This window comes from Anguilla anguilla, chromosome 11 (genome assembly GCF_013347855.1).
Source record: "Anguilla anguilla isolate fAngAng1 chromosome 11, fAngAng1.pri, whole genome shotgun sequence".
Taxonomy (NCBI): Eukaryota; Metazoa; Chordata; class Actinopteri; order Anguilliformes; family Anguillidae; genus Anguilla; species Anguilla anguilla.
The window spans coordinates 6776401-6803900 of NC_049211.1; the positions used below are offsets into that span (position 1 = coordinate 6776401).

The 27500-nt window shown below is 50.1% G+C and overlaps 2 protein-coding genes across 14 annotated transcripts in view; both read right to left on the minus strand.

Moving 5' to 3' along the window:
- Positions 1–14084, minus strand: part of LOC118207962 — a 77230-nt gene extending 63146 nt beyond the window's left edge. The window contains exons 1-2 of the mRNA XM_035382185.1: positions 13914–14084; positions 13233–13336 (exon numbers count right to left, since the gene is read on the minus strand). Of these exons, the coding sequence (XP_035238076.1) occupies positions 13233–13294 (62 nt within the window). The 5' untranslated portion in view covers positions 13295–13336; positions 13914–14084. The remainder of the gene's footprint in view (positions 1–13232; positions 13337–13913) is intronic.
- Positions 14085–14802: 718 nt separating this feature from the next.
- The window catches only part of LOC118207290 (arginine-glutamic acid dipeptide repeats protein-like), a 183462-nt gene continuing 170764 nt past the window's right edge, over positions 14803–27500 (minus strand). For 4 of the 13 annotated variants that reach the window (XM_035380702.1, XM_035380700.1, XM_035380701.1 and 1 more), the window contains 11 exons: positions 26484–26646; positions 25434–25526; positions 24641–24840; positions 23359–23520; positions 22851–22967; positions 21158–22545; positions 19697–19919; positions 18863–19577; positions 18236–18406; positions 17693–17873; positions 14803–17353 (listed from right to left, as the gene is read on the minus strand). In XM_035380702.1, the coding sequence (XP_035236593.1) occupies positions 17278–17353; positions 17693–17873; positions 18236–18406; positions 18863–19577; positions 19697–19919; positions 21158–22545; positions 22851–22967; positions 23359–23520; positions 24641–24840; positions 25434–25526; positions 26484–26646 (3489 nt within the window). In that variant the 3' untranslated portion in view covers positions 14803–17277. The remainder of the gene's footprint in view (positions 17354–17692; positions 17874–18235; positions 18407–18862; positions 19578–19696; positions 19920–21157; positions 22546–22850; positions 22968–23358; positions 23521–24640; positions 24841–25433; positions 25527–26483; positions 26647–27500) is intronic. The other 9 variants (XM_035380704.1, XM_035380709.1, XM_035380706.1 and 6 more) reach the window with 7 other exon arrangements.

The window sequence follows — 27500 nt, forward strand, 5'->3', positions numbered from 1 at the left end:
CAGGCAATCAAGAGTCAGACGCTATAAAAATATAGATTTAATGAATTTAAAAGGGCAGAACAGTCGTAAAAAAAAAAGAGAAAAAAATCCACCGTGAATAGCAATGGGTACGGGCTGAAATAACTCCCAGAGCAGAGGGTAAGTCCAGGGCAACGGCAAAAAGACAAAAAAGACAAAGACGAGATTGCTCAAGATTGCACACATCTCACGTGATCGCGCAAAATGATCTACACACACACACACACACACACACACACACAGCAGATGGCGATAAAATCACAGCTGTAAACAGCCATGTAACAGAGCATTAAAAAGGGGCTCATCCAGACACACACACACGCGCACGCGCGCGCACGCACGCACGCACACACACACACACGGCCGCTCGCTACACATGTAAATTCTCGCAGCGCATTAAAGAAGTGAACTGAACCTACTTATGGGGCGCTATCAAACACTATTACCACCACTCTGTAAGGGGGGGGGGGGGGGGGGGTAATAAGGGCTTATTGCTCCTGCACAGGGCTAACTGCACCGGGGCAAACGGCTGAGAATGAAACGACGCGTGTGTGTTTTGTGTTCACAGACACGCCAGTGCAGTGTAATGCTGAGCAGTAACTGCATTTCGGGCAGAAGAGGACAACAGGCTCCAGAGAGGACAATAAAGAAAGGCTCAAAATGGCCGCCGGGAGGGGTACACCCGTTCCCCCCCTCAATCCGAGCGCTCGGGCACTGGATGTTCCTCGCTCCAAAACACGTCAACTCAGTTTTCCGTTCACAGCCCAGAGGCCCCCCCGTTCATCACACGCACGGACCTGTCAATCTTCAAGCCACGCCCACTCAGCCTATTGACAAAGGCACTTAGTTTCCATGGCGATATTAGGCTATTAGCAGACGACGCTAAATGTCAGCTTCCTTTCCAGGAAGCAGCGGAGCCGCCAGACCCGCCAGTACGCACACAACGAGGGAATAAATTCAGCAGCAAGCAACCAATCGCTTTTCTCCCCAGTACTGTACAGTTTCCTATTACAGTCTATTAATCAAGGCGAATTAATTAAGCAAATCAAGGTGTATATACTAGGTGAGGGGAGTCCACTCTCATCTGAACAGGGCCGGTGAGGGGGCAGGTTTTAGTTTTAGCCCACCAGTAAGCACTGGAAAGCTACCTGGACCACGTTGGAGTAAAGAAGCTTTCAATGTATATAATTTATATTAAAATGCAATGTTTCCCTGGTGTCTGGGTACTGGGGTAGCCTCATCGCACCAGCCAGACCCTAGAAGGCTGTTCCACCCCCCCTCCCCTCCCCTCCGCCCCCCTTCTGAGGAGGCAGAAAATCTTGGAATGAGGAAAGGAACGTATTTCCATGTATGCCCTGAGAGTGCAGTAAGACATCAGCCTTCTGAGAAATGAATCACTTTTCTAATAAACACTAAACAAAGACTTCTGCTACTAGTGAATTACGAATCTGTGAAGCACGACCGTACAGGCAAGCAAACTGCCAAGCACTCACATCAAAGTGCATCAGTACCACAGGGCTGTTCAGCAGCTTTCATCTGGGAGTTCTCTGCCACAAGGTACCGACATGAAGTGTTAAAACTGTTATCAGTAACGTGAACGTGCCTTTGAGAAGCTGGTTTTAGCTCGATGGTGCAGAAACAGAGAACTTTTACTTCTGCTGATGTTGTCTGTGCTTCCAAAAAAGGAAGAATAAAAAAAAAAGAGGCATGGTCCTTTTTTTAGAAGATCGGTTTGAGATGAAGCAGACCTACACCCTGCACAGAACACACCTGCTTCAGTAAAGAGGAAGTGCGTGTGGAGCTGAGACTGCACTGTGCCGTCCAGCGTCCTCCAGAGAGCTGGGAAAAGGGAGGGGATGTGCGGCCAGGGAGTCCACTGCACACCAGCACTGCACACCCCCCACTAAACACTAGCAATACACACCTCCACACTGCACACCTCAAAATTATACACCTCCAAACTACACTCAGTAGACTGAGTGAAAGCCCTCCAAACTACACTCAGTAGACGGAGTGAAAGCCAAGGAATGATTCTGTTGTGGATTAACCCTTTGGAGAGAATCATTTTTGGAATGTTTTTTTTTTTCATCCAAAATTCCAAGTCAGTGTTCCATAACACTGCTTTCAGTTACCAGTAGTGATTGTGACATCACCAGTAGAACGTTGAGCAATGATTCTGATCACGAGTTTGTGATCTCACACCTTAAAGACAGTCTTTGCCATTCCTGCAGCCGACTCAACACAGCACACAGGCAGCCAATGAAAACCACCCGGCTGAGATTCACCAATCAATACATTTAAATAGGCGGACGGACGGTTTTTATTTGAGGAACGCCTCTCCTTTCTCAAAACAATAAAACACTCACACTGACGCAGAGCGTTCCCCAGTACAGAAGCTGCGTCAGACCAGCGCAGGGTACAGTGCGTTCACAGCTGCCTTTCCTGAACTCACACTGCGCCGAGAGAGTCACCCAGGCAGGAAGGGGTTAACAGACACGCTTTAACTCCCTGGGGTTCCGCGCTCCTGGAGTCGAGACCGCTCGGGAATTCCGGGCTTTTTCCGTCGCAAATCCGCCACTTTCCCGCGAACGGGCTTCTCGCTCGGAGCGAAGCAGATCGAGCCAGGCCGGGCCAGGCCGGGCCGTTTCCCCAGCGACGGCTTCGATGTCCCGCCGTACCGCGACGGATAAGCTCCTCATCGGCCCTCTGAAAGCCGCTAACGAGGTTATCTTCAATTAAGGAGCGCCGCTCGCCCGGCTCCCGCCAAAGCCGCCCGACGCATTCGCCATCGACGACGACGTTACTGGCAGACTGCGAGAGTCTATTTAATAATGTGCTACGCAAATAAAATGGAATTTCACTGAATTAACAAAGAAAAAAAGACTCCCCCATTCCTCTAGAACACCCTGGCCACACCAAAGCTTGTCTGAACTAACAGGTACCAAAATCAACCCCAAATAGGTACAACTGGTACCCAAATCTACTGTTCTGTCCAGGCTGGTCTCAAAGAATCCCATTAGTGAGCTCATTCCAAACGAACCACAGAGTTCCATGTCTTCTCCACAGCCTGCATCACCAGTGAAGGGTGGGTGACGTGTTACGAGGGTAAAAAAGCCCCCCAGGACCATAACTGTCATGTTGACCTGAAACAGTGAAACCGCCAGCACCACGCCCAGCCCTGGCCCCCACACAGTCCCCTCCCACTGACCTCTGACCTCTTGTGGCTGGGCCTGAGGGTGACATCACACCAACTGCTAGTTTTTTTTGGCAGTTATGTGCAGGGACGCTGCGGACAACTCTGAAAAATACCAAGGCACAAGTTCAGCACTGGGCAGTAAAATGTTCAGTGTCGATTCAGCTCAAACACAGTACATATTTTTACTCTGTAAGAGTACATTTAACACTAAACATTTTACTGTAGGAATGTGAACATACTTTTTTTTAAATGTCCTTAAACCAAATCCTGGCATGGTACCAACAGAAATTGATTGACTGACAAAAAAAAAAAAAAAAACTGAAATTGGAGCCAAGCCTGGAGGGGGGCGGTGCCTTTAGGGGGGTCTGCTGAGGAGGAGATAACGACAGCTCGCCGGACCCCTGGGGGCAGCGCCCCCGTGCTCACACTGCCCTCTAGAGGCCAGGTGGAGCAAAGACGCATTAATGCTCCGACCGTGCTAATTACCCCCCGCTCAGACGAACCCGCCAATCACAGAAGAGCCGGCAGCGGCCTGGCGATCCCCCGAGAGGAGAGGCGGGCGAGCGAGCGAGAGGGCAGGCGGGCGAGCGTGGGAGGAAGAGGAGCGGTAGGAGGAGGAAGCAGCAGGAAGTCTATGCGCCGTGGATGCCTGTGAGCGTAAGAGGAGGAGGGAGGGAGGGAGGGAGGGGTGGTTCCCTTAGGGTAGAGAAGATTGCCCCCGCATTTCAAGAACCCGAATGCGCCAACTCCCCCCCCCCCGCCCCCCCCAGACATCTCTGAACTCCCTGCTGAGGAGATACCGTCCCCAGCGCCTCCCTTATCGCCGCGTGAGGAGCAGGGAGCGGGGGATGATGAAACTGCAGAAAATCGATGGCACAGATGGATATCCGGATAACGGCGTCCGGCACGCTCCGGCGGCCAGCCTATCCGGAGGCTGCCACGGCAACGTCCGCACGGGCAGCGCCGGGAAAAAACAAACGGCCGGGAAAAAAGGGAAGGAGATCCGTCTGAGAGACCCAATCACTGCCCTGCACCTGTTCCCCCATCACTCCCTACTGCCACACACAGGTACACATGCACAATAAAACACACACGCACACACACGCGCACACACACACACACACAACACACACACACACTCACACACATACACACACACGCACACAATAACACACACGCACACGCGCACACATACATGCACGCACACACACGCACATGCACGCGCGCGCGCACACACACAATAAAACACACAAGCACACACCCGCACCCACGCAGATGCACACACATACACATACACAATAAAACACACACGCACCCACGCGCACATACACACACACACACAATACGCACAATAAATCACACACACACAATAAAACACACACACACGCACACACACACACACACACAATACGCACAATAAATCACACACACACACAATAAAACACACACGTGCACACACAACACACACAATAAAATGCACAGACACACACGCAATAAAACACACACACATACACAATAAAACACATATACACACACGCATGCACACATGCGCAATAAAACACAGACAAACACACATATACACAAACACACACCTCTCCTTCTCCTCTCTATTCCTCTCACCTCAGTGCCACAGAGATAACTCATGTTCTCAGAGATACACCTGACTGACCCTTACTGTACGGTGTGCTTAATTTATAATGAGACAGACTATTTTACTGGGGCTTTTGCTGGCTGGTCCTGTTCTGTGTGGATGACTTGAAATAGCGACCGTCCTTGGTTAACCCCTTATTTCTAAAATTTCCCCACAGCAATTTCACATTTTATAAAAACAACAAATGAGATAAATATCGACAATGCAGAAAAGGCCACAGAGAACAGCGGCCTCATCGTGACCGACATAATCAAGGAGGGAGAAAGACAAAAGGAAGGATCGAAGTTCCCTGATAAATGTCCTCAGATGGAATCCGTTTCCACGCCTGGACGGATTACAGGGACAAACGCCATCCAAATTTTGGCGGGACAAACCAACGTGATAAACGATTGAGCAGCAGGACGGGACACTAGACCACCACGAGGCCACGGCCCTGATTCATCTCACTCACGGCTGCAATGGACACAGACTCTATCAGAAGGGACAGGGCATCCCCAGGTCACTGAACCTGTTAATACACTCGTTTGGTTTACAACATTGAGCCTCACCATGAAAAATAACTAATTTTAAAAATGAGCTGGGCAGCACAGGTAGTCCTCTGTGTGACTGTCGTATGAGCGTTTCGGATTTTCCCAAATTTAAAAGGCTGGCGGTGGCAATGGGACGCCCAACAACCATGATTTTTCCAAACCGGAAATGGAAGATTCAAAAAAGAAAAAAGTTGTTAAATAATTACATTAAAGTACTCCAGCACAACGGTATCTGTGATTTTCACGGTTGGGGAGAAAAGTTTAAATGTGAACCCGTATAAAGAATTGCCATGACAACCCAAACTGTGAACATCTGAGGCCTGAGGACATGCACTCTCAGAATGTTTGACTGTTGAAACCACGGAAACTGTTCATTTCACATTAAAATGAAACTATAAGGACCAGGCTTGATAAAGTTGACAATATATAACTGCATGTGCAAAGGAAAGTGTTCCAGGAGTTCAGAAACGTGTAACAAATATTCAACAAACAAACAGAAATTGGGAAAAACTCACAGGATGCCAGAGTCAGATCAACTGGCAGGTCCACTTATTCGTTTCTATGACTATGCTGCCCTCTCCTGGACACACAGATACCTTACACAGACCACAATTATGAGATGTAATATGGTACAGGGCATAAGAGCTACTGTCTTTAAAACCCAACCATGTGTCAATCCATACATCTTGACACTGAAGTCAGACTCTTTGCTACACATTTTGCATCTAATGGAAGAATTGTGTGTGGAAAAAATAAAGTAGGACACCTGTAAGAATACTAAACTGTCCACTTAGACTGTACATTTGGTCCGTAGTTCTGGAAAAAAGTATAATCACCCTATCTATGTTGCTTAAATACCTCATGTTATTAAAATTTTTTCCAGAACATGTCTGTGCATGTCTCTGTATGTTATTTGACAGATATAATACTGTATGTATTCCCACTCTCCCCATCTAGGTTTTAAAAATATATACTTTCTGAATTTAAAATGGGTGGCAACACGGGAAGGGGAATAAAGAGAAATAAAGAAATAAATCAGGCAGGTTACTCGTGGCTGAAGCAGTGGAGAGAGAAAGAGAGAGAGGGGGGTGGGTGCATTCCCCAGAGCAGAGGCCGATTCCAGTCCAGGTTTTCCAGAGAGCCGGGGTGGCCTGAGGGGCGGCTGGAGCGGCTGGAGCGAGCCCAGGCCTCATTAACCGTGCCGAGGAGACGCGTGAGGAGCGGGTTTTACAGGGCTGGCCCAGGCTCATTATAAAGCCCCCGATCCAACCCCCCAGCGCCACGCTCGCACCCGCGCCAGCCCTCCAAAACCTAATCAGATCAGCCAGCCTGGGACATCACTATTCAGGGGGAGGAGGGAGAGCGAGGCTGTTTGTGAGGCGCTCCTGTTGCCCTGCGTGGTCTGTACAGCGTAGCAGCTAACGGTTTGGCTAGCAGTTTGGCTAACAGTGCGGCTAATGGTTCGGCTAACGGTGCGGCTAACAGTTCAGCTAACGGCCCGGCTAACGGTGCGACCAAATGGTGCAGCTAACGGTGCGACCAAACGGTGCGGCTAACGGTGCGACCAAACGGTGCGGCTAACGGTTCGGCTAACGGTCTGGCTAATGTTGCGGCTAACAGTTTGGCTAACGGTCTGGCTAACGGGGTGGCTAACAGTTTGGCTAACGGTTCGGGTCACGCAGAGTGCCGTAGAGCACTCGTGTGAAACGCAGGCCGATTCTGCGGGAGGCTCTGCTGAACCAGGCGGAAACGTAAGGCCATCCCCAGAGCACGGGGGGGGGGGGGGGGGGTCAGGAGACGGGCTGGAAATGGGACCCATTACTGAGCTCAGCTCGTGTGCATCCCGACCGCTCTTTCAGCTGTAAGGACAGCAGTGGAGTCTCCCTCCGGGCAGTGCTAGGGTGGGGCGTGGGCTTTGTGAGCAGTGGGGTTATTCCTCGGTACACTGAATGTGAACAGACAGCAGTACAGATGTGTGGCTTTAGTCACCCTGTGTGCTGTGGGGTTTGTTACTGCCTATTAATAGTTTTTATTTTCAGAAATCTCACTCTCCCATTACACTGCACTGCACTGCACTGATCAGGCTTAATGTTTATATTGTTCAATAATAGTACTGACAGTATTTTAACCCAGTGCCTGTAGGAGAGGAGAGGAGAGGAGAGGAGAGGGGAGAGGAGCGGGCAGGAAAGGAGAGGAGAGAAGAGGGGAGAGGAAAGGAGAGAGGAGAGGAGCATCCCTCAGCCCATGGGCACCAGACCTGGTGCTCACAGGCGGTATGGCAGCAGGGCTCCAAGGCCCCGGGGCCTGGGGGAGGAAGCCCACGACCTCCTGCTGCGGTAAGGCTCCAGAATAAAGCAGGAGATCTGATAACACACTGACGCACGCAGGGGAGCTGCACAACACACAGTTCAGCATCCGCTCCACACAGCCGACCTCTCGCCCTCTTTCGTGTGACCTCTTCCTCTTCAAAAGTTCAACACCTTCTCTGCGGTCACTACTGTGGTGCAAAGAGCACCATATAAAAATGCAGCATTGATTATTTCTGTGTGTGAGCTAGCCCATAAAAAAAAGCTTTTGTTCCAGCCCAGCAGTGTGACATATACTTCAACCCCCTCTCCCCCCCTCAGCCTGTTTAAAATGATTATAATTACACACCAGTGTCTAATTTAAATGTCCACTGGGGTTATTAAGAACCTAAATTAACTGCTGAACTGCTCCGGGGTCTTCAGTCTTCAAGACCTGGAGCAGCTGGATCAGACCAGCGGCACCGCAAGACTGGACAAACGTTTTGTGTTTTTAAACAACTGAATCGGGCACCGCGGCCAAGAGAGAACCCTTCCAGAGAAAATAATCCTGCTGTTTCAGCACAGCGCAGCTCTTTCTGGGCTGCACCTCGGGTCTCACTGACTGCTGTGGAGAGAGGAATAACTGCTTATGCTACATGCTATGCGCTGCAGCAAAAGTACACTGAAAGTAATGCTATTTTTTTTCAGGCAAAAAAAAAGACCCCGAATATTTTGTGAGATTTAACAGGGTGCTGCAATTATAACTTCAAAAACCACGAAAGTACAGATTTAGCATTCAGATAGCAGAATATTTGGGTAAATATTTAAAAGTACGGGATATGTTTGTGCGTTTTTAGGTTTAGGAGGCTTTAAGCAGCAGCTTGTTCCTTTCGACGGAGGGCTTACTTTAAACAGCTTAGGCTGGAAGGAACACGTGCGGTTTGGAACAGTTTGTTCTGCCCGGAGAGGCGCAGGAATGTGTGTGTGTGTGTGTGTGTGTGTGTGTGCGCGTGTGTGTGCGTGTGCGTGTGTTTTTCTCCCTTCTACAGCAGCTGCCAGGAGCATTTAAACTGCAACTGTCACCGAGAGCACTCAGACAATGAGCCCGCCTGTCCCTCCACTAAAACTCCCGCTAATGGAGTTTTACTCGCGTCACGAGGGGCTCGAAACTGCAGCGCCGCGCTGGCGGAATTAAGCACTAAAACTACGGCTGAGTTACAACCCCGATAACACAACTCACATTAAAACTACGGCTGAATTACAACCCCGATAACACAACACACATTAAAACTACGGCTGAATTACAACCCCGATAACACAGCTCACATTAAACCTACGGCTGAATTACAACCCCGATAACACAACTCACATTAAACCTACGGCTGAATTAAAACCCTGATAACACAACTCACATTAAAACTACGGCTGAATTACAACCCCGATAACACAACTCTCATTAAAAGTACCGCTGAATTACAATCCCAATAACACAGCTCACATTAAACCTACGGCTGAATTACAACCCTGATAACACAACTCACATTAAAACTACGGCTGAATTACAACCCCGATAACACAACTCACATTAAAACTACCGCTGAATTACAACCCCGATAACACAACTCTCATTAAAACTACGGCTGAATTACAACCCCGATAACAACTCACATTAAAACTACGGCTGAATTACAACCCCGATAACACAACTCACATTAAAACTACCGCTGAATTACAACCCCGATAACACAACTCTCATTAAAACTACGGCTGAATTACAACCCCGATAACAACTCACATTAAAACTACGGCTGAATTACAACCCCGATAACACAACTCACATTAAAAATCGGTTTGCTCCTCCTTTCTGGTGAATTTGTGACGCAGTGCTGCTCAGACTCAGCGGTGTTCCTCACAAGGTACCGGACGTTCCCTTATTTTTAGAAACAAAACAAAACCCTGCAGAACAGCGGGCTACTTTCGTTTATTTATCACCCAAAACAATAGATTCTGTTTTCCTTGTAAGATGAGTCACACTCTAAAATAAATTTTAAAAAAACTGTGTGGTCTGTATTTTTGTTTCCTAACAGGATATTAAAGAGGCTGCAGGCATTATGTGTTTGAACCCCCCCCCCCCCCCCCCCGGCTCAAGGCTCATTCTCACAGTCTGTATGTGTCTGTATGAGACCGGATCCGCCATTCCGGATCAGGAAGACCGATCGGGCTGCGGTGGCCTGAGGGACAGTGAGGTCGAGGGGAGCGATCCGTACGCGTTGGGGGAAATTGTCATCATGGGGCGCCAGCGTAGGTGAGGTCAGTGCGCCCCAACACTGCGCACATCGCCACCTCTCTGCCTCCCCCTCAAGCGGGGAACACCACCCCCCGCGGGGACCCCGATTCACCTGCGTCCCCGCGCCCCGCGCCTGCAGGCTGGGGCACACCTGTCCCCACTCCAGCTACCTGTGACATCAGATACAACAGCCAATCACAGAGTCTGCCCTCATGGAGACAGTGCAGCTCGAGAGGAAAGGCCTTTTCCTTTCTGTTTATTCTCCTTTCTTCTCCTTCACTGTTACAAAGCCCCCCCCCCCCCTCCCCCAAATAAAAAAACACACCTCTGGCTCCAATTACACTCAGACAGACAGAAACCGGGATGGATGGAGGTCGTTACTCTCTGTGGGGTGGAAATAAGATCTTTCTCACACACACACACACACACATCCTCACACAAACCTAAAAGGATAGTTGGCCCTCAAACTGTGGTGCTCAGAAGATTTTAAGCGAGGTTATCCAGGGTGAACAAGAATCAAGTTAAATCTCACCGACGTTTTATATAACAGGAGATTATAATTACTCCTACAAGCCAGAACAGCCCCTCTCATGCACAAGAAACCTCCACCATTTTAACACAAATGTTATTTTAAAAAACAAACATTAATTCTGCTGTTCATTGTTTACATCTAAAAATTCTAAAGTGGTCACCTGAGATTTTGTATTTTGAGATATTTAGATATTTGTTCACTGCTAATGTCTGGATGCTGATGCAATAGTAATATTGCTGGAGTAATATTACATGGTAGCTTGTGTATTATAGTTAATATTATTATGACTACGGTAAGCAACACATTTGATGGTGTTCTGTATATAATGTCCCTGTTCTTGCAGTGCAAATGTAACCAGGAGCTAAAGCATGCTGCTGAGAAGCTCTTAGGCTGCAGTGGATATACATACTAACACTGGCTTAACAAACAGCACTCCCTGGGACTGTCTGCAGTACACGTACACATACACACGCACAAACACAAAAGACAAGCGCTTACGCACACGCACGCACATGTGTACACACGTGTGTTACACTATGGCTCCATGCTCATGTAGCCTAATCATTTCTATATAAAATACATAAACCATACTATTACAAAAGGAAGGACAACAGTATGTTGATATCATTACTTATATAGCAATGCACTTCGGTGTTCTTAGGGTAGTCAAAAAACCAGCCTAAATGAACCGCCTTACTCATTGCATGCGTCTGACAGGACCAGTGAGGACTAGGGGAGCCAAGCAATTTGAGTAACCTCACAGTGTGCCATACTTTTACTCAAACTACCACCTCTGCAGCTGAATAACTGTCAGCCATCTTGAGAGCACGGCACAGACCTGCAGCCTCGATGGCGTTTTACATATTTGACAATATGCAGCTACAGCAGAGAATATACCGTTGTCACATTTTCTCCAAATTGGCCGAAAGCAACTGGGGTAACTCAGCAGAATCTATAACATTTTTGTCATATACTGTAAGTGGACCAGTTTCCACTATGTGCTGTAACTTTAACACTAACAGGCAATCCGCTCGTGCACACAAGCGACCTTCCAGGTACCCTCTTCTGAATAGCACATCAGTGGCAGAGATGTCACCAGAGTTATCAGTTAGCAGGGTTTGGGGCCTGAAGTCTAAGAAAGGAAGTCATTACTGCATGAGAGGGGTGGCGTTTGGTGGTGGTGGGGGGGGGGGGGGGTTAGATCCCTCATGAAAACATCCCTGCTCGTTTCTCTGTGATAAGTGTCATTAGGAGTGAAGATCAAATGCGCAGTAACTGAACCTTTCAGACACGTGAAGCAGAGCCCTTCAAAGCCTCCAAACGCAACAGGGATAACAGAAGAGAAGAGGCAGAAAAGAGAAAATAGGGCCAGCAGCAGGACCAGCCTCCTCCCACCTACCACCTCCCTGCTCTACTTCAGTGACAAACTGCCAGGCTAAAGAGCCTGCCACTGCCCTTCAGCTAGAGAGAAACCTTGTTCTACCTATCACCCTCCTTCCAAATACAGAATTAACCACTGCCTCACAACATGCGATTCATCAATGAAGAGGACCTTTCTATGATCTGAAGTAGGTGCTGATATTAAGGTACAAACAAACAGAAGCACACCTATAGCTCTCTATAGCCCCAAGATGGAGGGCCCATTAAAGGACCCACCAAAATGTGCACTGCTAGAAACAAAGCAGAACCTGGAGCAAACTAATATTTTAAAATGTACATTAATGAACTGAAATAATCCTAGGCTGAGCTTGAATTTGGAAACATGTTGGGACCATGACCGGAGAGTCCATGCAGCAGTGGGACAGAGGCAGTAACAAGGCGAAAAGCTAAAGCAGTGCCTCCAGTGTGAGAAGCAGGAACAGAGTGAGCGTAGGACTGGCTCATATGGTATTCACACAGAGCCCAAAGGCACATACCACTGCCTGGAACAAAAAAGGCTTTCTGCGAAGTGACAGCGCAGTACGGCGAGCGGCGCGGGGGGGGGGGGGGGGGGGGGGGGTTGGTTGGGTGGCCAGAGGGGGGGCTGGTGAGCAACCGCCAGCACACAGCCCCCGTTGCTCTGACAGCGGGACGGGAATAATGGGCTCCCTTCCGCCTGTCGGCCAGCGTCACCTTACAATAACACACAATCACACGGTGCGACGCTTTCTCCAGGCACGACAGCACCTTTCCGCAGACGTCGCGGTGGCCCCAGCCTGACTACACGGTCTTCCGGGCGGAAGGTGAAGTGGAGGACAGCTACGAACTGTAATCTCCGGCTCTGCCGAACCGTTTCAGGGTTGAGCTCCCGTCTGTCAATGTCCACGCGGTTTAGATAACGGTAAGGGAAGGAACTGAATGTCGCATAACTCATAGATTCCTCACTGATTCCTCACTGGAACCTGCGTCGTATAGGAGTCAGTCCTCCTCCATTTTCACCCGCCATGCTCTTATTCAAGCTCCTCACGGATTTCATATTTCTAAAATTAAGTACTAAAAAACACATACCTACATTCGACACAACGCAAGACCGCCCCAGCACCTCTTTTTCACATTTTGATCCGGCTCTGGGTTACTGCACTCCTGGAGCTCAATGTCTCTAAATTATTTTATGAATAATGAAAGGGCAAATTGAGCTCGCTGCTCTTAACCCTGGTCGGATCTTGGATCAAATCTTAAAACTTCCCTTTGATACCACGTAACAGTAGTTACAGATTTACACCCATTCAATTCCTATTTCAGCATCAGTCCTACCACACTGGGTAATGGGAGTCCAATGTCCTGCCTGAAGACTTCTGAAATCCAAATCTTGGCATCTTCTACATACAATAAAAGCTCTTGTTGGCTCATCACCACTCCTTAAAAAGGGGAATTAAGATCTTCAAAGCACGGTTCACTATTACTTAAAGTAATAAAAAAAAAATAAAAGCAACTGATTTTCTCTGGGTTGAAGTTCAAAATATGTTATACATTCCTATTCCAATAATTTTAATGGTTACATTTCACGTCAGGACAGTTTAAATATCAGTTTCTCTATAGGATGCTCCATTGGTTTCTTCATATTGATTAATGATTGATGATTTTCAATTAAAGGTGTGTGCTTTTTCTCATGACCACGAGGTGGCGTGGTCACCATGCCTCTGAACCGGAATCAACTATGGATCTGGAGTAGTAATCGATACTACATCTGGATTGCAAATTGGCTACGGCACTCCGATTCAGCAAACTTGGAATTACGTTGAAAGGAGGAATAACGAAAACGTATTCAATTTTAAAACATTGTTTGAATGCAACATATTAAAATAACGATAATACATCAACATCATCCACTAGCTTTACGAAACTTGGATAGTGGCGCTTGTATATATGTACTAGGCCTACCCATCTAGCTTAATACTTCGTTTCTCAAGTGAACATCAATTAAAAGACACTTACCAAATGCGTCTAGACCAGAACCTAAAGAATGCAACAGAATCAGTTTCTTCCGCTTAGGTTCTCAAAATAATGGTAAACCATAAAAACGATCACTTGGTTCAGAAACGAGATATTCCACAAAACCTCTGTGGTTTGACGATCATCGCAACCTGTTTTGTTGAGACCCTGTCGATCAAAGGCAGGACTTCCGCTCCAACAATATTCGATTGGCCGAATGATGAGGGTAAGTACAAGTCCAGCTGAACAGCATTTCCGGTATGTCAAAGAAAGAATGTACTTGGGAAATTGAGTGCCATTTTTAAATCAAGTTTTTAGAAACAAAAACGTAATACAAACCTAAAACATAAAATAAACCATGGAGTTCTATGTACTGTTACTAAAATCACAAAGCATGCAATAACAATGCTGACGCAATTAGCTACATAAGATAAGTGCTAAGGAGTGGTAGCCTAATATAGGGGAAAGATGAATTCCAAAATTAATTATTGAATCCAAGAAAAGGCGCGTCTGCATTCGAAGACAGATTGGGTAAAGACTATTTCTGCCTGTGCGTTCAGGGAACAAAATTAATAATTTTTAAAATATCTTCTCTGTGAGTCGAAATTCTGAAATCCTTAAAAATGTATTCAGATAGCTAGACCTTAAGACTTAATTAGACTTTCAGATGAGGTCACACGGAGAACACAGAATAATGGCTTTTCTTTGAACAGGTTTTCTTGAAGCTTGGCAGCGTGGAAATGTTCGTTCATAAACCCATTACATGACAGTGTGTCAGATTCATGGAGTCCAGTGAACCGATTCCGACTCCAAAACCACCGCTTTTCACAGACTGCTATAAAATAATAAAGCACACAATCAGACTCGAAATTTAAACCGCACAATCAAAACGTAATGTGGCGTAACTTAGTTTATTTTAATTCCACAAATTTTTCAAAAAAATTACAAAATACTCAAATGGAGAAAACACAGGACTCACAACTTTTCTGAATTATTTCTACTTTTTGTTTACATTTGTGTCATCCCATGGCAAACTACTAATATATACAATAAGCTTCAAGATACCAGTATATATATAAATTTTAGCAGTCAGAATTTACATTCTGCTATTGCTGCTTTAAAACAAGAAGCTAAACCATTGACAACACTTAACATCAAAGGTTTGAGACGAGGGGGAAGAAAGTAACAGAAATGTTTCTAATACATGGTACCAGACACAGGCAGGTAGATGGCGGGTTCAAATTTAGAGTATTTAAGTATGTAACTCCTGATTTTCGGATCATTAATTTCAGGAAGGATGGGTCTGAATTTCACACACTCCTTCCTAATGACCCAGCTAGTCAAATGTCACACAGACCAAGAAAATATCCGCTTTTTGCTTTGCTTTTTTTGTGCCCCCCCCCTTCCCCTCCCTCCCTCCCTCCCCCACTGTAGTGATTCTGTATCATTTATACTGTAATAGTATATAACAGTTATTAAAATACAAAAAAAAAAAAACAAACAAAAAAAAGAATACAGGAACGCAAAATGAAACAGGAGGGGAAATGTCCATGGACTATAAAACTACCGTACATAGTCTGACACAGAAACCATTATGACAGTGATCCCCACATCTAGTAACAGTCTGAGATGGCGAATACGAAACCCCTGCTGCAGACAGAGGCAGTAAAGTGGACACGAGGAATAAGAGACAGAAAGAGAGCCGGGAATGACCGTGTGCACCACGTAACGGTACAGAGAGGTCACGGAATGCAGAGAGGTCCTCCGGTGACCACTTCCTGTTTGCCTTTCGCCTCGCGCAAACGTGCTCACTTGCCCGCTCCGAGCGTTTCCAGCTCACCCCCTCCGCCGCTGACGTCACAGTGAACACGGAACCGCGACGCGTCATTCCGTTGAGGAGACGAAAGCGACAAACGCTCTTTCGCAATAAAAAAAGATTAATAAAAACAAAAAGACAGGAAGTGGTCGTGACACAGTACGAGCAGGTTATCGAGGGGAGCATCGGCACGGCTCGCTCGTTAGCACCTAGTTCTACAGCGACTTTAACAGTGGTGTCCAGCTACACAAAGTTCAGCTTTTTAAAGGTAATACCATCGTGACGAAACGGACAAACTGCTGTGAGAACTGCCATTCTTTTAAATGGCAAAAAAAAAAGATAAAAATGAAAGTAGTTTTTAGTTAGTTTGTACCAATAATGAACTAATCCTGTGCATTTTCTCTGTTATATACTTACACTTATTTACTCAAATAAATATGCCGGTAAAGCCTTTTTCAAAAATACTTTTTATCACTTTGGTACAGGGCAATATTTGAGAAGTGACCAAATGTTGAAAAAGTGCATTCCTTTTGTAAAGCCAATGATATGCTATTAAATACTGTGTCTGTGGTCTTTCAGTGCAATTTAATCTCTCTGGACTGTGGGGTCAGGGGCCCTGGTGTGTAACCCATAGTAACCACATGACAGACCCACTCTTCCTCAAGCGTTACAAAACACAAACCCAAATTCTTTTTCTTTTTTTTTTTCAGTTAACCACACAGGGAAAAGGCTGAGGGTCCAGGGCCTGGAGGACTGCACTGTGTTCGGCCTTAGGAGGAGGACGACGACGACGGGAGGGGTCCTCGGTTTGGGGGCGGATACACCGTCCTATACCTGTCTCCCGGCAACCACGTTCACGGGCTGCGGCTATCCCAGAATCCATTTTCAGTTCAGAGTAATGCCATCGTGCTCCCCTCAGAAACAAAGGGATAATGCTTCAGAACAATAATATCGGAGGTCTAACAACCTTGGTTAGGAATCCACACCTAATAATTATAATTATATTTATATATATATATTTACAGTACAGACTCAAAAAATGCCATGCTGTAGCTCTTTAAAATTATGAAAACTTCCTACAATGTATTAAAATAACTGTTGAATTTAAGATAGCACTTTAAAAGATTTCTCAAATAATGGCCCAACCGTTCTTTTGTCTTTTTTTTCTCTCTCTCTCCTTTAAGCACAGTGACAAAGTGTCTTGTATTCTAGCACCTACGCTGAAAACGCCAGGGAAGTTTCTCAGTGAATTTCACATGCAGGGAAGTCACAATCAGTCTGGAGGACGTTGTCGCTACTTGAGGGCTATATATATATATAGATATATATATATCAAATAAAGTCAATTTCTTTAAAAAATAAACACGTCCAGAAACAGGAAATAAAAAGCCGGAAAAAAATAAAAATCTTCAGATCATCTTCTCCTGCCGTTTTTTTTTTTTTCCCTCTCTGATTTGTTCCAGAGACACAGTTCCTCTGCCAGACAGTCCTGTAACAGCTTCCTGTGTGTGGCCATGCCATATCCTGGGGCTCCGCACAGGGGCCACAGGGCTAAAGCTGTTTGTCACCCTCCTTCTTCAGGCGGCTGCAAAAACAGATAGCACCCCTCATCAGCTCGCTGCACTGGCTATAATGGGAGAAAAAACTTCAGACATTAGACACTCCTAAAGGCATTCATAAGTGATAAGTGCAATATATCCTCAGAGGGCGATATGAGTGATTCATTCGACCTTTATTTAAATCTCGGGAGATGCACTGAAGGAGCAGACCCTCATTTGCTATGCCGCCGAGTTACAGCAGACCAAGCCTCAGATAACACAAGCACAAGCAGACACATTTAAACCTAAAATGAAGCCCTGGAATGGAACTACACTGGGACCATCTTTAGTGTATTTCTGATGAGTGAGAAGCTGTGCAGTGATGTGCTCTCTATCGCCCCCTGCTGGAGAGTGGCGGCGGTGCAGACCTGTAGTAGTCCTCCTGCCCGGGCAGCGGGCCCCCGTGCATGTGGTGGTGGCCGTGCAGCCACTGCTGCTCCATGGCGAGCCGCTGCAGCTCGGCCGACTGCGCGTGCATGGCCTGCAGCTGGTGCGCCGCCGACATGGGGGGCGGGAGCGCCCCGGGGAGGTCCCGCGGGTACGGGGTTCCTGGAACACCAACAACACACCGTTTCAGCCGCGACACACCGCACCGCTTCTGCCATTTATCAACTGAACTCTCCACACAGCCAAAGCTACAGCAACCACAACACACTGTTTTTAACCTTCTGAGGTGTAAGAACACGTGATCAGAATGTTCTTAACTGAACATTCTAATGCTGACGTCACAATCACTACTGGTAACTGAAAGCAACGGAGTTCTAGAACACTGACTTAGAATTTAAAAAAAAACACATTCCACAAATCCCACTCTTCAAAGGGTTAAATGAGGATGTGTATGCACCGCTGGGGCAGTGAGAGAGAAGCATGGAGCTGAGCTTCGGGACGGGTCTGAGGCTGAGCTCGCTCACCGAACACAGGGTGCCGCAGCATCTCGTGCTCGTGGGGGGGCTGTCCCAGCAGCGGGTTTGGGATGGCGCCAGGCGGGTAGGGAAACCGGGCCAGGTGGGGTCCAGCCGCCAGTGGGTCAACCAGCGGGTGGCCCCCAGAACCTGGGGGACACACAAGACATTCACCACCGCCTTCTGGAGGTCAGTTTGGGTTGTAGAATAAGGGAGTCAAACATTTACACAGTCAATCATGCAGAACAAACAACAGTGCAGAACACATTTGCAGAGCTACAGATATTTTCATGCAGAAAGTTACGCTCTATTTAACTTTACTTAACATTTTATGGTTTATCAGGTTTTGACAGATTCTAAGCATTTTAACCCTTCAAGCTTAAAGATCATAAATATGTGATTAGAATGTTCTTAACTGAACATTCTATTGCTGATGTCAATCATTACTGGTAAATGAATGCAGCAGAGTTCTAGAACACTGACTTAGAATTCTGAAGAATAAAAACATTCCAAAAAACAGAGGGTTAAATAAACTACAATATCAATACAATATCAAACATGTTATTTTTAGCTACACTGACTGAGGGTGCGGTTCCTGTCTGTGATGTCACGCGCCGGTCAGAGGGGCTCCCTCACCTTGGTGCAGCGGGTCCTGCTGGTGCAGGTGGAGGTGCGAGTGTATGTGGGAGTGCTGGTGGTGGTGCGGCGTCACGTTGAACATCTGCAGCCGGGCGATGGGGTCGTTGGCGACGGACGCCATCCTCTCGGCGTGGAGGCGCTCGGCGGCCAGCCGCTCGGGGTAGGTCATGTCGGGGCGGAGCTGGGGGCCGGCCAGCGCCAGCCGCTCCCGCTCCAGCGGGTTGAGGCCCGGGTGGAAGGCGGCGAAGGGGTGGTGCCCCGCCATGTGGGGCAGCGTGAGGGCGCCGTGCCGGGCGAAGTGCTCCATGGGGTTGGCGCCCGGGTGCAGGCCCTCCAGCTCGGGCGGCTTGACCTCGAACCCGGGCTTCATCCTCTCGCGCAGCTCCCGCTCGCGGATCTCGCGCTCCCGCAGCTCGCGCTCCCGCAGCTCGCGCATGCCCGGGTCGGCGCTGTACAGCCCCGGCATGTGATAGGCCAGCAGCGGGTCGGCCGGGTTCAGCGACACGAAGAACGGGTGGTTCCGATTGGTCGGGGACATGACGTGGGGGCGGGCGTACTCGCTGAGGGTGCGCAGGGCGGGCGTGTCCGGCCCGATGTAGGGGGGCACCGCCGCGATGGTGGTGGGCGGCGGCTCGAAGGACGGCCGCATGTGGGCGGGGCCCGCCATCTGGGGGTCGCCCAATCGGCCATCGTGAGACGAGCCGGGCGCTTTCTGATAGGGCGAAGAGCGGAGGGGGGATATTAGGGTTAAGGAAGGGTGAATAAACGCACACACACAATAACACAGCAGCCACGTTTTAAAGAAGGAATAAAAAGTGTGATGATACGTACAGCAGCTCGCTCAGCCTCCCTCTCTCGCTCCCGCTCCCTCTCTCGCTCCTTCTCCTTCTCCTTCTCTTTCTCCTTCTCCTCCCGCGCCTTCTGCTCGGCCTCCCTCTTGGCCTTCTCCAGGGCCTCCTCCCGCTTCTTGGCCAGCTTGGAGGAGGCCAGCGGGGTGAAGTAGAAGTCCGTCCTGGCGCACGTGTTGTAGCCGCGGTCCAGGTGCTTGTAGAAGCTGCGGAACAGTCATCACAATGAGCCCGATTACCATGGAAACGCATCACTCATCACACTCATGCAAAAACTCAAATGGACATGAACTTAAATATGATTAGCTTTAATAACAACTCTGCTAAAGCTTATCATAAACATATCAATCAATCAATCAATCATATCATGCACACCTAGACATTTATCTGAGAATAATAACCACATATAAGATAATTATGGTTTTCACACGCCCTGTATTTAATGGTGTAGTACTTATTTAAAAAGAAATGTAAAAGGACGCAGCCACACTGATTTCCTGGAAGATCCTCGACTGATCTGCTGAACAGCACAGCTAACTAACCTGTGCATCTAAACCGACTGAGCGTCTGTTATTCATTACCTCTGATCACTTTCAACAGAGAATTAATGACTTCAGACGTCTCATAGCCAAATGATAATTAGCCAAAATAACTTAATTTATAAACTGGATTCAACATCCTGTAAAATTTGATATGCTGAGATATTTGACACATGAACAACCTCCAATAACATCCATACGACCATCAGACAGCTATGAAAACATTGGTATTGTACCAGACGCCGAACTGAAGTAGAGCAGTAATGAGAGTAATGAAGTGCATTATTCAGTACAGCACTGCTGAGCTGATGATTCATCAACAGAAGGTAATTTGAGTTCTCTCTCCCTCTCTCTCACACACACACACACACACAGACACACACACGCACACAAAAAAAGGTCAGCAGTTTGACTGGCTGCAAATAACATCACGAAAATGACATTTCCCCCCCCCCCCTCTGTTCACCCAAGCTTTTAAATCCAGCAGCTCTAGCGCTGGTGATTCAGAGATGTATGACACTGACTCTGGTAACACCATCAAGCCGCAGAGTGACTGGGGCTTTATTTATGGAGCCGTTCGGCCTGCTCACGCCCGGACGGGCGGGCGAGGAGATGAATCCGGAACATTCCTCAGCTTCCGCAAACAGAACCTCCCGCCGGCAGCATCCATCACCCCCCCCCCCCCCTCCGCGGCGCGCTGACAGCAGCGAAGCCCAAGGCCGCCAGGGGGAGAACAGCCTGCAAAAATCTCCCTCTTTCCCCCAACGTTAAAAAACACGACGAAGAACGGACTGCAGAGGAACGGGGCGATCCGACTGACGGACGGACCCAGCTGAACACGGCAGCCGGAGGGGGGGGGGGGACGCGAGCAGGAAGCGTGCGGTGTGGGCGGCGCCGGGGCGTACCGTGCTGATTGGCTGGCGTGGCTGGGCGTGTTGACGACGGTGGGCTCGGGGGACGGGCTCCTCTGCGGGGGAGGGGGGCTCTCGGGCTCCTCCGACTCGTCCAGCGGCTCCTCCTTGATCTGGACGGGCGGGACGGCCGAGGGGGCGGGGCAGGGCCCACCCACGGAGGCGGGCAAGGGCATGGAGATGGAGGAGGAGGAGGAGGAGGAAGAGGAGGAGGGCGGGCACTGCAGGCTGGACATGGAGGCGGAGGACGAGGAGGAGGAGGAGGAGGACGAAGAGGGGGCGGACGCCGGAGGCAGGATGGGCGGCCCGCCGGGGATGAAGGGGTGGGGGTGCGGGGGGAAGGGGGGCTGTGAGGGGACGGGGTGTGTGGAGGGGGGCAGGGGGGGCGCTGAGGGGGGCAGGTGGCTCCCGGTGGCAGGGAGGCTCTGTGATTGGGTGAGCACGGGGGGCTGGGCGGGCGGGGGCTGTAGCTGCTGCCCCTGGGGCATTAGCTGCAGGGGGGGCGGGTGGGCGGAGGGCGGGTGGTGCGTGGAGAGGGAGCTGAGGGGCTTTAAGGCGGGCGGCGGGGGCAGGTTGGAGGGCATCTGGGGGAAGGGCGGGGCAGAGAGGTGTGGGGGGTGCTTGTGGGACGCAGGGTTGGGCATGTGCGGGATGGGCGTGGTGGGCGGCGGCTTGATGTGGGGCATGGACATGGGGGCGGGGGGCAGAGGCTGCTCCCTGGGGGGCTGGGCGGGGCCCAGCATTTGGGAGGGGGGCGTGTGGGGCTGCAGCTGGGCCTGGGGGAGCAGTGGAGGCTGAGGCACCAGGGGGAAGGGCTGCGGAGGTAGCGAATGAGGGTGCGGCAGGTGGGCGTGGCCAGCCTGCAGCGGGTGGGGGAGGGGCGGCAGCTGGCCGGGGAGGGGCGGCTGGAGCGGCTGGGGGCCGGCCTGAGAGGGGGGCGGAGCCTGGAGGGGCGAGTGCGGCGAGGGGAGCCTCTGCGGGTGCAGCGGCGCCCCCTGCTGGATGAGGGAGAGCGGGGAGGCCTGCGGGGGCCCCTGGGGGGGCGCGGAGCCCGGCCCGACGGGCGGGGCCGTCTGAGGAGCCAGGGAGGGGGCTCCGGGCGCGGGCGGGGCAGGGGCGGGGCCGGCCGAGGCCTGGGGGGCGGGGCCGGCGGGGGCCTGGATGACGGGCGGGTGCTGCGCCTGGAGGACCTGCTGCTGGGCGGAGCTGTCCGAGTCGCTCTCGTTGCCGCGGGGACTGGGGATGCTGGGGGAGGAGCTGCGGTTGTCCTGGTCGATGTCTTTGGGGTCGCTGCTGCCCTCGTCGTTGACGCTGCGGCCGTCCGAGCTCTCGCCCTCGCCCTCGCCCTCGCACTCCGAGGGGGAGTCCGGCCGGTTCAGCTCCTGCGGGACGCGAGCGAGACCATGATGCCTTGCTCTCGAACAGGCCACCGACCAATCTGAGCTGCACTCAGGCAGCTCAAAGCCTCATTCATTCTGCTGACAAGTCATTAAATAACTGGAGAAAACCCATGTGATGCATTTGGTGCACGTGTAACACGTTTAATAACAACACAATAACAACACCTGATCAACACCTCACGCAAAGCATTCATTTAACCTAGCCCTAAAAAAACACCATGGGACTCCAAATTAAATGGGCTACAGTAATTTGTGGCAGGTTGACGTGGGGGGGGGGGGGGTCTCACCTGAGTCTTGGACTTCTTGGCGGTGGCTCCTCTCTCCAGCTCCTCCGTGTCCGAGGCGCCCTTCTCTCGCTGCCGCTTGGCGGTCTTCATGGGCGAAGCCGCCTCCTCTTTAATCTTCTGTGAATAAAACAGGGCAGTTAAAAAGCTTCCAAAGACACCTTCTCAAACCCAAGACAACCCAGCAAGTACGAGATGCTAACTTCCTATTAAAACAGAAACCTGCAAGTAAAGTAGGGGGAAGGGGCTTTTTGTGAGCACAGTGATTCTCAGTACCTTGCTAAAACACGGTTAGGGACACTGAGCACTGCGATGTTCGGTACCTTGCTAAAACGTGGTTAGGGACACTGAGCACTGCGATGTTGGGTACCTTGCTAAGACGCGGTTAGGGACACTGACCACAGCAATGTTGGGTACCGTGCTAAAACGCAATTAGGGACACTGAGCACAACAATGTTCGGTACCTTGCTAAAATGCGGTTAGGGAAAATAAGCACAACGATGTTGGGTACCTTGCTGGGCCTCTTGAGCGACTCGGTCTTGCTGTCGGTGCTGGAGGTGCTGGCGGCGCTGGGGGAGGCGCGGCCGCTGGAACGCAGCTCCTCATTGGTGGGAGAGGCGCGGCCGTCCGGGCTGGCCGTCTGCTTCTTCCGTCCGCTTCGGAGGGTAGACATCTGAGCCGCAAAAAAAAAAAAAAAAAAAAAAAAAAAAAAGGAGGGAAAATAAAGTTACATTAAAGGGGGAGAAAGATAGGACAGCAGCACCTTTACTCAGAAACAGGAGGAACAGATAAGGTTCACTGAAAGTGTGGCTAAGTTAGCGTCCAGTGAACCCCCCTCATTCACTTTTACTCAGAATTAGCAGGACCACAGCGAGTCACCCGCTCAGCTCGCACTATAAATAGGGACGTTATCACACCCCTGTGCAGAGCCAGAGCCAGAGGCAGAGGCACCACCTGCTGCGGCTTTATGGAAAGAGGCACCACCGGCCTACCCTGCACTCAGACTATAAACCCTGTTTACAGTATTAGAGTGGGGCACAGAGGGGGAGAGAGGTGGGGCGTGCAGCACAGCGACTGGGAGACAGGGTGAGTGTATGGGTGGTAGAGTGGGCGCTACACATTGGTGGTGAGGTGAGGTGAGTTCCCCTTCACTGTAAAACACTTTGAGCATTCGGAAAAGTGCTGTATAAACGTAAACGTAAGGATATATACAGTGACTGGGAGAGAGGTTGAGTGGGAGGGGGGTAGAGTGACTGCGGGTGAGGGTGAGTGTTTGGGGGGTAAAGTAACTGGGGGAGAGGGTGAGTGTTTGGGGGGTAGAGGGTGAGTGTTTGGGGAGTAGAGGGTGAGTGTTTGGGGGGTAAAGGCTGAGTGTTTTGGGGGTAAAGGCTGAGTGTTTGGGAGGTAGAGGGTGAATGTTTGGGGGGTAGAGGGTGAATGTTTGGGGGGTAGAGGGTGAGTGTTTGGACGGTAGAGGGTGAGTGTTTGGACGGTAGAGGGTGAATGTTTGGGTGGTAGAGGGTGAGTGTTTGGGGGGTATAGGGTGAGTGTTTGGGAGGTAGAGGGTGAATGTTTGGGGGGTAGAGGGTGAGTGTTTGGGTGGTAAAGGGTGAGTGTTTGGGGGTAGAGGGTGAATGTTTGGGGGGTAGAGGGTGAGTGTTTGGGTGGTAAAGGGTGAGTGTTTGGGGGTAGAGGGTGAGTGTTTGGGGGTAGAGGGTGAGTGTTTGGGGGTAGAGGGTGAGTGTTTGGGAGGTAAAGGTCGGGGTGAAGGTGCGGTCAGTCGCGCGGCGTACCGAGCCTCTGTTGCGGCGGGTCCTCATGCTATGCTTCCCGCCGAGCCCATCCTCTTCCTCTTTGACGGGTTTGAACATGAACGGCGGGGGGTCGACGGGCTTGTCGATGGGCGGCAGCTCTCCGTACTTCTTGAAGTGGATCCGGCAGTCGGTGCACAGCAGGATGTTCTCCCGGCCCCCGTGGTGCCAGTCCTTAGAAGCTGGGGGGAGGCATTTCAATCATCGTCCCCGCGCGCTCGCTCACTCACTCGCCCGCCCGCCCGCCCGCCCGCCCGCTCGCCCGCCCGCTCGCCCGCCCGCTCACAGCCCACAGGACACAGAGCGCCTGACGTATCCTACACAGCTCTCTCTCTCTTTAAAAAAAAAAACTAAATCAAAATTCCATGCAAACATATGCGCTTCGCACCTCGTACCCACAGCCCGCCCCCCCCCCCCCCCCCCCCCCCCACCCCTCCCTGTCGCTGACTGACAGCCCGCTGTGTGTAATACGGAGCGGGGGAGGTCTGCTGTGCTCATACAGCAACAGATGGGAAATGGCAGAGCACCAGCTGTGCTAAAATAAGTCTGCAGTTTCAATGAGGCACAAACAAATTAGTCACTGGCTGCTTTGATCAAATTAGCAAGAGGCGTCTTTTTTTTTCTTCTTCTTCTTCTTCCCCTGAGGTGCGCGCTGCCAGCTAGACAAATAAATAACGTCAAGCTGGGCGGGTCGTTAGTCACCAACAAGACAGGGTTGTGAGTGTGAGGAAGCCCCGCCCCCCCGTTGCTGATTGGTCAGCGCTGTTTGGCTTACTGGTGGAGAAGCAGTGGCGGCAGGCGTAGCCTTTCAGTTCCTGCTCGCTGTCTTCGCTGTCGAAGTCATCCTCACTGGCCGAGCTGAGGTCCACTGCAAGACAGACAGGTGTCACTCATCTGCTGTGACCCCACCCCCCCTCAGAGACATGTATGTGACATCACTATCAGTCTACATGTGTGAGGTTATGACCTTACCTCCCACAGACACACGTATGTGACATCACTATCAGTCTACATCTGTGAGGTTATGACCTTACCTCCCACAGACACACGCGTGTGACATCACTATCAGTCTACATCTGTTTGGTTATGACTCCACCGCCCACAGACGCCTGTACTGTATGTGACATCATCATTCCCATGAGACTGCACCAGCTATGTAGCGCCTCCACCCTCTCACACACAGGTGTGCCACTAGCCCAACAGAATTAACAACCAGCCGGTGTTCTGAAATCAAACCACACCCTCAGGCGGCCCTCCAGTGTTTAGGTTCCGTCTGGTTCCCTAACATCGTTTCCCACTCCTGAACACTGCCTGACAAGCCTTTAGCGACACTGCGGACAGCCGTCGCTGTGGCAACGAGTGCCGAGCATGATGGGAATGCTCCGACAGACAGGAAAAACTTCATGATTCAAATAATCCGGCACTATCTGTGCTATCTGCAGCACCTACAGACATGCCATTCTCTGACACTTTAAGGCAGCGGTGACCAATCGTGCGCCATGGAAGGCCGAGAGTAAGCAGGCTTTCATTCCAGCCAATCAGCTGACCTCACTAATTAACACACCTTCAACCAGAACTAATGAGCGAAATCGGCAGGTGCAGCGATTGGACGGAATGAAAACAATAATAATAATAACACTAAATTTATTTTATACAGTCTCAAAGGTGCTTTACAACACAAAAAAACCAGCATAATCTCGGGTCCTCCACAGCACATGATCTGCTTCAGGGTCCAATGCCCTTCAGTAAAAAGCTAAGTGGCTTATTCGGTGTTTGCACACAGAAGGCTACGCTGCCGCAGCGGGGAGGTGCAGGGGGTACTTACGGAACTCACTGGAAGGGGGGCGGGACGGGGTGTTGACGGGCGTGGAGGCGGTGCGGGTCTTGATCCGGCGGAAGACGGGCTGCCGTCGGTGCCGGCGGTGGGCCCGGGAGCCCGCGGCTTCCGGCGTCTTCTTCCAGTAGTAGTAGAACGTGATCAGCTCCCCCTGCAGGACAGAACGCAGAGACACACACCCCCCCAGGGAATGAGAGCACGGTCCACAGGTTCCCCCCTGTGTGTTTGGGGTTCAGAGATCATCTTCTTTAATAAACAGGGATGGCATGAAACGGAGGTCAAAGACAAAACGGCAGCTGGCGTGACATCATCATCATCATCATTCCCGCGAGATGAGTCATCGATTTACCGTAGCTGCTGAGCGGAACGAAGGCAATCTCAGTTCCAGCAACACATACAGTCCCGTCTTAAAGACACGCAGGTTAGGCTGCTGGGGGGGGGGGGGGGGTGGGGGTGGGGGGGGGATTCACAGGGCACTGCTGCAAAAGAGCATGTGTGCTCAACTCAACCCTCCCTCTATAAAGATTAACAAATAAATAAATAAATCTGTCAAAAGAAAACATGGGTGCTCATTTTCATATTAAAAATATACCTGCAGCAGCATTCCAACTTTTCTCAGTGGTTTGTGTCAAAATCAGGATTGATTTGGATTTTGGCCCGTGATACATGGAGCTGAAACTATTTCACACTGTACTGGCGGTTAAACGTCGATCGATGGAAAGAAAAATAATCACATTTTCAGCGACGTCCCATATGAAAGCATAGCTGCCCTGAAGACTGGCAGAAAGCGCTACGGTTTTACCGAACACAAACACCCAGGCTGAGTACAGAGAACAAATGCCCTCCACAGATCCTGCATTCACTGAGAACAGAGGCAAATGTGCAGCAAATCCTTTCCCTGAATTATCCTGTCAGATATTTAATACAAGTTGGGCACGTAAAACCACCTCATTAAAAGTTCAAAATTTAACGGCTATAAGTGAAAGGACTGTACTTTCATCCTAC